General features: G+C 38.6%; 1 protein-coding gene across 2 annotated transcripts in view; it reads right to left on the bottom strand.

The window, feature by feature from the left end:
* Positions 1–2,368: 2,368 nt before the first annotated feature.
* CPLX1 (complexin 1) overlaps positions 2,369–14,362 on the bottom strand; it is a 294,668-nt gene continuing 282,674 nt past the window's right edge. For both annotated transcript variants that reach the window (XM_082275473.1, XM_082275474.1), the window contains one exon: positions 2,369–3,915. In XM_082275473.1, coding sequence (XP_082131599.1) covers positions 3,718–3,915 — 198 coding nt within the window. In that variant the 3' untranslated portion in view covers positions 2,369–3,717. The remainder of the gene's footprint in view (positions 3,916–14,362) is intronic.

The following is a 14,362-nucleotide window of genomic DNA, read 5'->3' as shown; positions in this document are numbered from 1 at the left end:
GGTATATGAGCATTTAAATTACAAAATGATTTAGCTAATCACAAAATTATGGCTGAGCGGATTTATTTCTATGTGTGAAAACAGTTCCAAAAGACTGTTACCCAAAACATTGTACTGACACAGAGAGGAAACACATATTAATGTGGTGTACACAGAAGACATTACATTTAATTCACAACAGCAAGTCAGTAACATTACATGACAACAGCATATTAGTAAGCTTGTCAAAGGAGACATGTAGAGCAGCATTGATAGGTGTTACTCTGACACAGAAGGGAAAAACACTAAACTAACACGCAGTAAACATAGACGGAAATATTCAAGTGCAAATTAACACATGACCAATTCTCTTTTACACATAGTAGCATTCAAAATGAATATTGCAGTCTGTTTTTTTTTTTTTTTAAATATGGCTTTCTCTAAAGGTAGATGTAATTTATGTGTAAAAAAACCTAAAACGATGCCACATTATTTCCACTTAGTCATTACACTCTGAAAAAAATCAGAGAGTGATGATTCCCCTTTCCCTTAATGTGGAACAGAAGGAATTGCAAATCTAGCACGCAGTTGGCAGAACCTTAGGTCTTGCTTAATGCAATGCACCCCTTCCTGATTATAAGACAAAGAAAATTACAAAAGACTACCTCAATTACCTGAGATTAAACACATCTATGGACAGAAAGCAACGAAGGATGACAGAGATATTCAGCAATAATTAAACAAATGAACCAGGCTTCTCTTTGGTCTTGTATTTAAGCCTCACGTTCCATTTGCTAAATAGGTACATGAGATGCAAACTTAAAACTAACGATGAATACAATAGTCAATGCAATTGTAGCTCATCAATCCATTAAAAAAAATAATAATAATAATAATAATTTTGTTTATATTGATTCAAAGAGCAAAATCTTTTAGTTTAGAAAATACATCTACTTACATTATTTTACCTATCTATAGGATTTTATAGAAATCTGTCAGGATCTCCACTCTCAGCTGATGCTGGAAGCTGCCTTTGCTTAACTCTCTTAAAAAGAACCTGTCCCCGCCTGCTACACCGACAAAAAACACAGACAGGGAATCTGTATTAGGCCATAATGCAGAAGGCCTGTCTGCTGTAATAATTTTATATACTTAAGAAACGATAACAATGCTGCATTTCTGCTACAAAATAAACATTTATGGGAGTGTGGGATCCCCTACATCAGACGTAGGCAACCGTGGTACTCCAGCTGTGCTGAAACTACAAATCCCATCATGCTTCTGCCTTGGGGAGACTGTGGATATCTTGCAGTGCCTCATGGGACTCGTGAGTCTTGCAGTGCCTCATGGGACTTGCAGTTCTACAACAGCTGGAGTGCCAAGGTTGCCTACCCCTGTCCTACAACAGCTGGAGTGCCAAGGTTGCCTACCCCTGCCCTACAACAACTGGAGTGCCAAGGTTGCCTACCCCTACCCTACAACAGCTGGAGTGCCAAGGTTGCCTACCCCTGCCCTACAACAACTGGAGTGCCACGGTTGCCTACCCCTACCCTACAACAGCTGGAGTGCCAAGGTTGCCTACACCTGCCCTACATCATCAGTGTGTTTCACATGCAAGTGCAAACATATCTCCTAAGATCTGCATTGAAAGCCACTGCATAGAAAGCCCATTGTCCTTATTTACTATGTAGTGGCTTTCAATGTCATGTGGTATACGAAGCCTCTCGATGTGACGCTCATGGCAGTATTGATATTTTAGCAGAATTGCAGTTGATATTTTTCCTCAAGATAGTCAAATTGCCGCAGTAATAAGGGCTTATGTAAGAAGACCAAATACTGTTTGCCTGTCTGCTTTTAGTTCTCAGCATAATACATGATGACAGAGTCTCTTTAAACAAAGATAGTCCCTGGGCAGGCATGTGACTGTGTATATGATGATGATGTGCTTAGGCCTGCAATTAGCATATTTTCTTGGAATGAGGAAGTAGAAGCAGCCTCCAGTACTGAATAGGAGCTTGACCTGTATCGGATAACAGCTGTCCTGAAAGTTCTTGTTTGCAGGTAGTGCCTTGACCACTACAGTGAGTTTATTGTTAATATATATGAGATTTCTGCAGACTTCAATGTTGCTGTAGCTTTTGTTGATGGCTAATTGAATTATTTTGTTTAGTGGGAGTAAATGCATGTTATATGCTTGTTCCCAGAGCCCTCCTGTCAAATGTTAGGATGGTTTCCACTTTCAGAAAAATGCAGAATGAAAACCCTCTGAGCATTGGTCATCAGTAGAAGTCCCTTGAAGACACCACCACTTACTCTGCTCCATAGCACCAGTAACACCAACATCAATGCTGGCTATCTTACGTCATTATTTTTACTGGTGTGTTGTTGGAACTCTACTTAGCTAAATAAAAATGACAAGCACCAAACAATCAGGGCACTACAGGAGGGTCCAATTACTGCAGCAACAGAATCCCTAAGGAGAAAACTCCACTGCTGTGCCATTCTTTCTATACTAAAAGTGGGAACAATTCTGGTTTACAGAGTACCAGCTAAACTGTTATTAAATTGGCCATCTAAACATTTGTTTATTGTGAAAAAGTAACAGTATCTCTTTTCAGCAGGAGCTGTTTCCATTGATCGATAACAAAAGACCATTAGCCTGCAAAACTCTGCAGCTAAATCAGCACTTTGTCATAATTCCACTTTCTATTTCATTCTAAATGCTCTACACAAAGAACACCTTCAAGTAAAAAGGCTTGATAATTATTACTCAATGCAATAAAAAAATAAATAAAATAAATGTCATCCAGCAGCATAATATAAAGCCATTGTGTGCCACCTTCCCATTTTAGGAAGCTGGATTCTACTCCAACTCCTGTTTGCCAGTAAAGCACTTACAACTATAGTTTATGTATTAAGCTGCAGTACATAGGCAAATCTGGAAAATACAGGATTAGTGACTATTGAAATGTTAATCACGGTACAAAATAATTTGGAGCTTTGTGCTATCTCAGTCAGCTCTAGTAATTATGAACTTAAAAGAAACAGTATTTAAAAGTAAATGAAGTTGCAAGGATTTTAATAGCAAATGTTCTAATCAAATAATCACAATGGGAAATATTTCACAATAGACCCTAAGTATGATTATTTAGAAACAGGGTACAATTTTTCATGTTTGTCAAAAGGCTGTTACAATTTGTTATTTAGTCCTAGGCATAGGAGCTTTACATGGTTCATTTTCTGAATTGTCTCTTACTGTTGGATGAACATGAAATGAAAAACACACATTTGTTTACCTCCTAACGATAGGTTGCCTGCTTTGTTTTCACCTTTTTTTTTGCCAGAAGCAAACGTTGATACTGGCCTTTTCCAAAACTTGCTGGAAAACCATGTATCATGTTAACAACGACCCACTGACTCTCAATGGATAGTAACAATGAAAAGTATAATGTGGATTGTGTACACAACCACCAAATTGAACACACAATTGTACTATGGCTTTTAATAAAATTGCGTAGACTGCAGCTCATAACCTTGACATCCTTTGAGAGGTGTCTACTGTATGTAACTATGTACAAAAGGAAAGGAGAAAATAAAGTGGAGGGGATATTAGTGAGCAAAGGTTTATAGACTGGGGGGGGGGGGGTAGCATGTGGCAATACTGAAATCTCCCACTAAACAAGGGAAATCCATTGCTTTTCTGTTTATGCATTAAACAGTCCCACAGTCTACTACGTCTTATTTCTTGAACATATCTTGAAGTGGACCTGGGAGGTATTTAATAACTGTGTCTAGAATACTTTCTTCCTCTTCATCGTCCTCATCCCCACAGCCCGCAGGGATGGCCTTTTTTGGACGTGTCAAGCTCCCTTCAGATTGAGCTTCCATAGCAGCTTGTGCCTCAGCTTCTTTCTCTTCTTTCTTCTTAATGCCATACTGTAAAAAAAAAAAAAAAAAAAAAAACATATAATCAATATTACTATTCCAGTAAAATAACACATAAACACAGGCAATGTTTTTTAGTTCATAAGAGGCTTTCATTAAGGCCAATGGAGTATTCCCAGTTGAACCTGTGACTGTTTTAAACTACCATGGGGCTAATATTCTACCACTAAGCTCCATGCCAAGTGGAAAAGATTTTTTACCATAAATATCCTGTATAATCCAATTATAATAACTACCAGTGAGCAGCAAGAGTTGGAGTGGGGATCATTTTTATTGTAGAAAGTACTGGCTTTGGCCTCTACTGTCCAATGTCCAATTGTTTATGATCAGCTGTTACATCTTGAGCCAGCTCTGAGGAGCTTCCCCTCTACCTCCACTACTTCTTCCATGCCATGATCAACTCCCACTTGTCCACAGTCAGTTCAATAGACATATTATTGAGGGGGGAGTAATACAGACTCATATATAATATAATACGCAGATGCCAAACAATATTCCAACCAATAAACTCATTCATGAATAGGCACACATTTGACAGTTTTATGTTATGGTTGGAAAATATAAGTTCGTGTATTTGTACAAGACTATGGAGATTACATTTTTAACAAGCAGTAAATGAGATTTTTACAAACCCCTTTATTAACCTTTGTAGCTGCAGACAAAAAAAAATTAACTCCAAGGATCACATCAAAGCACTGAAATCTTAGCTCCTCTACTCTAATTTTCTGTCCATGCAGAGGCTTGGAAGTGTGCCAGCCCTTCTAATGTAAAAAAAAACAGTATATACTGTAAGCTAGTGGTGGTACACTTTAAAATTATAGAGAGCATCAAGTGCAGCATTTAACACTTCCAGAGGGCCACACATAACTAAGACATTTTCATGAGTTGAGGTCCATTGTTTCAAATTAGGCAGCCCATGGGCTTCAACACACCTCAATGCAGTCCTTCTGCATTATTTTTTTCAGCTTATTGCAAAACACACTGAAGAAAAATATAAAGTAAAATAATTCCCAGCATTGGTGCCACTGGCAGTAATAATAACACCTAGCATTGGTGCCAGTGAGTGCAATATTAATGCCGAGCATTGGTGTTAGTGGAGCAATAATAGCCCCCAACAATGCATTGGTGTTAGTGGAGCAATAACATTGATGTCAGTGAATGCAATAATAACCTTCAATATTGGTGTTGGCATACCAAGTAATAAACCCAAGCATTGTTGTCAGTGAGTGCAATAGACCTCAACATTAGTGTCAGTGGACATAATAATAACCACCCACAATGGTTTAGTAGATGTAATAGTAACCCCCAGGATTAGTATCAGTGAATGCAGCCATCATCCCCAAAACTGGTGTCAGTGAGTACAACAACTCTCAACATTTATGCCAGTAAACATAATAACCCCCAATATTAGTATTAGAGGCTGAAACAATAGCCCCCAGCACTGACATCATTAGGCTGTTAGATTAGAAGAAACCTACTTCAGAGTCTCTACCGTGATCTTTGAGAATGAATATTGCACAGTATATGTAGGTAAAGTGGTCAGGAATGGCTTGATTTAAAAACACTTTGCTGGTTATGAATTTGTAAATAATTGAAAGTCCATAGATTGGGCCCAGGTGTAATTTAACATCTCACAATTAACTTTTAGTAATACAAATTACTAACAAGAAATGAACAGGAAAATACAGAATTACTACCAAGAAGTGAAAGCCACAGTTCATCATATTAAGCTAACATATAACAATCAATCATTAGTATTGAAAATAATCTGTTGATTCCCTGTAGCCACCAATCGTATTTTTTTACTTAAGTAATAAATATTAAATTGTGCAGGATAATAACAAGTGGTAAGTGAAGGTCTGATTTCGGTCTATGGGGAAATAAAAAAATTTACAGATGCCCAAAAAAGATATGCACACTGACATTGCTGATCTCTCATTTTGAAAATACTACCAGGAATAGAGTTTGGACTTCACTTTGGGCAGCGGATTGAATTAAAAAAACTGACTTGATTCCCCCATCCACATATTCAATGTGGATGGGGGTATCCTCCCTGCTGAGCTATTGTATTCTGACAGCAGGGAGACTTCCTTAGAAGTCAGAATACACTGATCAGCACTGCAGAGTAAACCCTGCAGTGCTGATCAAGCAGGGATTCTATAACATTTAGTTTCCAATATAAGGGAAAGGGATCCTTTGCAATGACCATGGCAGCTGCACTACAGAATCTGAAACTGAACCTGCTGGAGATTTCATTTAGACATATAAGAAACAATTTTGGTGTTTTAAATCCCCAGTAGAGTTTGGTGAATGGTTTGGGATGAGCAGGGGTGGAGCCACCTGGTGGCACTTCCTCCCCTTGTGACATCACCGACTGGTGCATGCTGGGTTGAAGAGGGGGCAGTGCCACCAGATGACGTTGCCAGTTGGTCCCGCCCTTACCTAAATAAAAACTGTCAAGCAGCAAGCCAGGCATTCAGCGGTTTGCCTTAATTGACAGCAGAGAGTTTTATTGTTGTTCTTTTTTTGGAGTCTGGTGCAATGGGCGTCGTGATTGATGATGGATCTACATCGGAGGACACTGATTTTTTATTTTTAATAAAGGCATTGTCAAAAACTGCCTCCTGTTTTTTTTTTATTTTTACACTCTTTTTGGTGAATGGGGGGGCAGGATCTGGGGGCCCCCCACCCGCAGACCCCCACAATCACAAACATCCCAGGGTTGTGGAGAAGAGGCCATTGTCCCTATCAACATAGGAACAAGATGCTTTGGGGTGGAAGGGGCTCCTTTGCCCCCCCTTTCCTGACCTGCTTGGCTGCATGCTCGGATAAGGGTCTGGTATGGGTTTTGGGGGGGACCTCACACCGTTTTTTATTTCCCTTAAAATCCATTCCAGACCCAAAGGGTCCCCATGCCCTTTTTTTAAACATTTTTCTATTGTCAGCAATGGTATGTTATTGCTGGCAATTTAAATGTCATTTCATTCATTTTCTTTTCTATAGAAATGACAGTTTTGCTGCAGCAGGTTTTATCCATGGTACAGATGTGCCACCTTACAGACAGATTAAGGGGACCCCCCAGGCACTATATTTAAAGGAATTTTTCATTTTTATTGTTTCACTTTATGCCCATTAAATTCACTGCTCCTGAAAAAACAATCTTTGTAAAAAAATGTTTTTGCATTGATACATGTCCCCCAGGCCAATACTTGGATCCCCATACCCTTTTTTGGCCAATAACTTGCATATAAACCTTCACAATTGGGACTTTAAATTTTTTAAGTTTGGGTCCCTTAGACTTTGATAGGGTTTACCATTCGGGTCAGAACTATTTCTCTGTTCAGAAGTTCTGGTACGAACCAAACGGGGGGGGGGGGGGTGTTTGGCCCATCTTTGATCCCCAGCAACTACAAAATACTGAAGTATCAGTTTTTTAGAGACTGCTCCTTCTGTATATTGCTTATGTTGTGATTGTGAATATGCCAATTGCCAAATTCTAGAGATATTAAAAAATAACAAAACAATCCTTTAGGAACAACATTTATGCATAAAAAGCTGAACACAGTAAAGTACTAAATATATAGACATTATGGCATGATATGTAAGCCCCTCTTGAATAAATGATTAAAAATAGCTTCTAAGGACAATTTTGGTGTAGCATTATTGCGTTGTAATAATTCATACGATTGATGCTTTAATAAGCTATGACATTCTGTCAAAATCATAGACACAGAAAAATGTAGGTCTGTCCCTCAGGCCATTCTCATATTAATTATATTTAAGAATCACAAGAAAACGGAAAGAGTTTACATAAAATACAAGGCTTCAGTACATGAGTAAGATTACAGCATGTATTAATTAATTTATGCTCAAGAGAATCTTATACAGCAATAACAATTATGCTGATTCTACTCAAATGGGTAACCAATGTCAGTTTTTCAGCAATTGATTGGATTTTAACTTTAAAAATGAACTCTGGGCATTTTTTAAAGTAGGGTTACCAATTTATATTACAGCATACCTGTCACAAATCCATTCTTCACTGTGAATTAGGCTGGTATTCTACCATATACCACCAAAAAAAGTGTCCTTTCTGTCGGACAATGTTCTGACTTCCTGCTGTAGAGACTGGTCATTGCTGCCTGCTTTCTATGATCAGGGTGATGGGTCTTCTCACCCACTCCTCTCTGCAGTACTAGCAAGGCAGAACTGACTTCTTTAGGCAGAGACCAGGAGTAGGAGGTGGTGCACTGCATATGAGCACCCCCTGCCCGGCAGCCCACTCGGCATAACTCTGCTCCAGCTGCCACTCTGCTGTATATGTCCTTGCTGCTGGCACTTAGCAGGTTGAGAGGGAGATGTGGTAATTAGTTATTTTAGCTGAAGTCTGGCGATGGGCTTTAAAGTTGGTCTGTAGCCAAGCCAATAAAGTTGTACTTACTGGAAAAAAATAGTATACTTTTTCTTTTATGTTATACTTGTATTAGATTTTGTATGTTACAATAGCCTATTTTGCAAGTCCAGTTTGTGACTTGCTACTAATTGATCTATTTAGTTACTTTACAAACCTGAAAACAAAATTACTTAAATAATTAAACTTTCATGTAAACCTGCTTGATTGGCCCCCCGATACCCTCCCTCATCCCAGATGTATACTTACTGGCATCCTATGGCTTTGACCTGCTGCAGTGATGACAGCCTGCGGCTGAAACCATCATTCCCCAGTGCAGCCAGAGAAACAAGGATTTTTAGCAACAATCTGCCAACAGGCTGTAAAACACATTATAGCAACTAGGGAAGAGAGAGCGCTTCTGATTGAGGCTATCCAGCAAGGTCTATATATGTATTTATCCTGAATGTATGACACTCCACATAGGGAAAATTCAAAGTTAAAAAGCCACAGTTTATTGTTCAATAAAAACAACCGATCAAGGGATAAAAAGGCACTGGATCACAACACAGATGGGATGTGAGGCTGAGCATGTCTACTTGCCCCGCAGCTGCCAGCTCATAAGAGGTGCCGTAACATGCCGTAGATAAACTGTGGCTTTTTAACTTTAAAATTTCCCTATGTGGAGTGTCATACATTTAGGATATATACATACATAGACCTTGTGGGATAGCCTTAACCAGAAGCACTCCCTCTTCCCCAGTTGCTACGCTGACTTTACTCTGATTCCCAGGTGTTGTTCAAGGAACGGCTGAGGTACTAGTACAGGCATCCACTGAATTTGGAGTACACTGGGCACCTGTGTTCCATTCTGTTGCCCTTGTAAAACACTTAAAACTGCTAAAATAACTAATTTTCATTACAATTAAACCAAAGTCCTTTAATGCTTTTGAAAAGGGAGTTTTGAAAGCTTCAGTCTAAACCCAGTAAAAATGCATTCATTTTTGTGGAGACTTTATAAACTTGAGCAGCATAATTGTTACAAAAGATACAAAACAAATACGTGCATGTAAAAAATGTAGCCAAAAAAGACAAAATTCCAGTTCTAAAACAAGCAACCCTTCTCTATTCTAGCCATATGTGTTAATGGCACACCAAGCCAGATGGACCAGAGCATCATCAAGCTACAGATTAATACACACTAATCTTTGTTTATGACAACTGGGATACAAATCAATGCCCTGTAACTAAGATTGGATAATTATACTACAACTGTAGCTGATACATTAGCACATCCCCCATAGATCTAGACTACACACATACACAATTTTTTAAGTTAATGTCTTCATTACAATGCTAATAAAACACATATCCTACTTTCTTCCAAAAGGAGGTTGAAATAGTAAATAACTGAAATTGTAATCTAGACAACATACATTACTGTCACTCTAAGCCAAATATATATCCCTGGCTATTTTAGACTTTTTCCATAATAGTAGTGCACAGATGTGTGTGGGCGTTAGTCTTGTTGGCTTTTAATAAGTTACTAATAGGAAAATCCCAGTGGCTGTGTGTGCCATGGAAGCACTCCCCAGGCTTCCACTAGCAGCAGGAAGCATCATCCTTGTTACCACAGTACTGTGAGTTGTTTAAACTCGTGAAGAAGAAATATGCATTAATTAACATGATTGCAGAACAAAAGAACGCCGCATTTAAATAGCTGCATACATCAACATCAAGTGAAAAAGTAAAAAAGGACCACCCCAGGTTTGTAACATATATTGTAATCATTTTGCCAAACTGAAGATCCCCTAAAGAATTCTGTTCTGGATGCATTGCAAACCTTTGTTTCCCATGAAATAGCCATGTTAAAATGCTAGATGCCTGGCTTTTATGATGGCACATTGGTTTCAGTACTTACTAAATCTATAATCTGGAACATGTCTGAGCTCTACAAAGTCAGAATTCTCATCTGCATAATAGTTCTGGGTTATAAGAAAGAAGGAGAATGGGACGTCACACTCCAAGGAACAGCCCAAGTCCTTGTGGATACGGTGAAAAGCTTTGGCATTAGAAGAGTCAAGCTGAAGCCCCTTTTACTCTGTTTTATTGTTGAGCTTGAGAAAGGAGCGTGCAAATGTGTCTCTCACTGTTCCGAAACGCGTCACGGTCTTGTGGCGTCACCTGGGTTGACTCTGCATTTTATCGTGAGTTCCGGCTCTCGCTTTTAGCTCTTCCATCCCTCCACCATCCAGCCGGCCATAATAGCCTAAGCAAGTGATGACAATCACCCCAGCTCAGGCTTATGTAGCCCCCACACCCGTGGACATCTTAGGATACATTTTATTCCTGTGACATGCCTGTTTCTCACTACCATCATGTGAGTTTTATTCATATTTACTATTAATAAATTGTCCTACAGTCTACACTCAGAGGTGCCTGTTTTTTTCTTTTTGTCTGTTGTTTACTCTGTTTTATACCTGAGCTGTTCCTTGGAGTGTGGCATTCCATTCTCCTCCTTCCTACCTGTGTACACAGAGCTAGGATGGGTTCTCCTAATGACCATCTATACCCAATGTGAGTCACTGGAGTAAAACAGGGCCACTGCTTTGAGCAGCGTCCAATGCCTGTATAGTTCTTAGTAACAGTTCTGGGTTTGTGACTGAAAGTACTAAAAAAACTAAAGGGTTAACCAATTACACTTATACTGATGCTTAGCTAGCCCCAAGCAACCCCCCCCCCCCATCTTACCCTCATCTGGCTATTTATTCAGCAAGATATTGCCAAGTAATCAAGTTGTACAGCTGCATTGTTTTTTTTTTTTTTTTTGCTTAGATAGTTCTCCAACTCACATTTGTTCTCTAAATAATCCTGTGCAGTTCACCCTTTGGAAACTTGCACTGAGAGAGAAATACATAGGCAGACATTGTTTATGAAAATTCTAGTTGTCTGGCCTAAATACCTTCTGAGCCACTGATTCAAAACAAGCAGACGCTCTGCGGGAAGTCCCTCAATGTTATCACTTACAATGCAGGAATATTAACTCTACAACTAATAAAAGTGTACCTCAAATTCCCCTGTCTTACCAATATCAATACTTAGCATAATTAAAGAGAAGGTACTGCCGATATAACTCAATACCATATGGAAATCAAAAAATAAAAGCCTGGCTAGGGCACTACTCCTTCACTAGAAGTCCTGTTTATTCATTTTTTCTTTATTATAGCAAACAACTCAGCACACATGGACCACTTGTTAATCAATATCATATATCTTTTTATTATATAACCCAAAAAATAAAATCATATAAAGGAAATGCATATATAAATACAAAATGCACAATTGCCAATTATTACCAATTATTAAAAACAACAACAGCTGCAACTGGCCCCCAATGCACCACCCCTAGATGGTAATAAAGTTGAGTGATGTGGGACTAGAAAATATGCGTAATAGTATCCCATATAAGAGTGTAGATAAATGTCCAGCTTCCTTCCATCAAAAAAGTATATGATTAACGTGGTAGAAAAAAAGTCTAACGTACTCCTTGTCATGAAAATATGATGGAAGATCAAAAGTTCAAAACAGCCCCATCAAGAGACACATTAATAGGAGACCTCACAGGGCTTTGTAGATGAATTGTCCACCAACTCTTATTTAAAGGCCAGAAAGAGTATCAGCTTAGGATTTGAATTGACTCAAAATGAAAAAGAAGAAGCAGGCCACTCATTGTCCATGTGTTTATACAGTATGGTCTAAGTTCTTAGGATAGTATGAACCCAGTTTGGTGTATCTCCACTCAAACGGGGGTATCACCCCACCAAATTGCTTCCTATATAGCCACAACAGTCCATCCACAATCATTCAAATATGGCACAGCAAGTAATCCAATATTCCACCATAAAAGGGGCAAAAAGTTATATAAAGATACGTGAATGGCAGGGTGAGGAAAGGGATAATAAGCTCAGTATAGATTTGCAGTGGAAAAGATAATATTTCTGCATTTAACATTTTATAATTTTAGGGTGTTACTTTCAAAGTGACATTTTAGTAGTATCTGCTGCTGCATAGTAAACCTAAAATGAACAAAACTGCAATGTTGTTTTTGACCTTCTAGAATTATTCACCCTCAGAGTATTTTGAACTTTATCACTGAAAGAACCTGTGTTCAGCAGTGAGCTTTGATTAGAAATTCTCCCATGGAGGTCTGGTTACATCAATGAAAGGAAGAAAATCCTTTAAGATGTTTGTAATTATAGGGGAAACACGTACTTTGTGGATGAATTCGGAAATCAATACTTACACTGATTTCATTATTTCGCGCAGGCAACACAAGAAATATATGGTGATTAAAATGGGATATATAATCCTTTTCTTGAGATATTTTTAAGTGTTTATTTTGTTTTGACAGTGGGATTTTTTTATAAGTCTTCTGATTTTGATTCTGCTATTTTCAATGTAAGACAGACACACGCTTAGAAAAAAAGACATTTTAAATAGAACATTAAGTCTCAATACATAAAAAGACAAAAAAACAAAAAAAAAAATTGCAGCTTCCTTGTGAGTGCACTTAACTTTACCCTGGCATTTACCTTATTTGTACACATTTGAAACCCATTTATCCCCAGAACCCTTTTTACTACTTAAGCCTCGTACACACAAGTCGAAAATCGGCAGGGAATTTTCGTCCGACGACCGATCCGCCGATTTTCAGCTTGTTGGTATGATGCTTCCGACAACCGACTCTGACTTTTCGGCCGAAAAAAATCTGGTGTGCAGGCTATAAAATTTTTGTCCGCTGTCAAAACACGGTCAATTTTCGTGCAGTCAGTACAGATTTCGACAGGGAAAAATCTGAGCAAGTCTGGGCATACTCAGAGAAGAAAGAACACAAAGAAAGCAAACCAACACATGACATCACTTCTGAAGTAGAATTTTGTCGGGCGAGAAAATTCGTGTGCAGTTTAGGCACATTCCAACCAACAAAATACCACTCTGGACAAAAGACGGACGATCGGTCGGCCGATAATCGTTGCATGTGTACTAGGCTTTAGAACGCATATTTGCCAGTGATATTGACTTGCACAACCACCCTTTGAATAACATTAAAGTCCATATGGGATTGTATGGTTGGGTTTTTATTACTGTTTTTTTTTTTTTTTATTGGTTGAGCCAGATGTCTTTTTTCAACCTGACTAACTATGTAACTATGTAGTAGGCTAAAGTGGCGAATCATTGCATTTTACAATAAAAATGCAATAAATCCCCATCAAAGTGCTGAATTTCTGCTTTTTTATATAGGTTCAGCAATTGGGTAACATTTATTTGCTTATTTATTTATAAGTGTAAGCCCTGTAATTTTGCTTAGTCCGTTCTCTAGTCCAAATGAAGGAAAGGTCAGTACTCCAAAAATAAAGAATGATTGTTTACTGAAGTCATATAAGCAAAAAAAAGAAGAAAAAAAAAAACAATGTTTTAAGGCTCCATGTACACGGGACATTGTAAATGGCCGTTTAGGAGCAGTTTGGCGTTTTTTTCAGAAGCCCCTGAACCCACCTACATGTTATCTTATCTGTCCATGTACACAGGGTCGTTTACAGTCATTTGCAGGCAGTTGAGTTCAGGGACGTTTTTTGGAAAGCAATTATTTGCGTTCGAATGTGTGTTTCCCGGCGTTTCAAACGCAAAAACGTGACCGAACGCGGCCGAACGCAACCGAACGCGATGACCCGCGTTTAGCGCTCACGTTTTTCCATTTTAAAGGGGAATGATTTTTTTTACCTCTAGGAACGGTTCTAAACACAAACGCCCGCTAATCGCGGGTGCAAACGCGACCTAATAGACGTTTTAAACGTCCTAAAAATTCCAGCATTCAAAGGGACTTTTAACAACGTCCCATGTACATGGAGCCTAAGAGTACACAGACCCTCAAAGGAAGATGGAATGAGAGTCTGCCTACTTTGGAAACATCCATTTTTGGGGTTTTTTGGCGATATGGAAGTAAATGGTCATTCTGGAACATCTCTATGTTTGGATCTGTGCTGTGTC

This window comes from Pelophylax lessonae, assembly GCF_965119305.1.
Source record: "Pelophylax lessonae genome assembly, chromosome: 1".
In the NCBI taxonomy this organism is placed as follows: Eukaryota; Metazoa; Chordata; class Amphibia; order Anura; family Ranidae; genus Pelophylax; species Pelophylax lessonae.
Note: the sequence above shows the minus strand (reverse complement) of the source record. Positions and strands in the feature narration are given on the sequence as shown.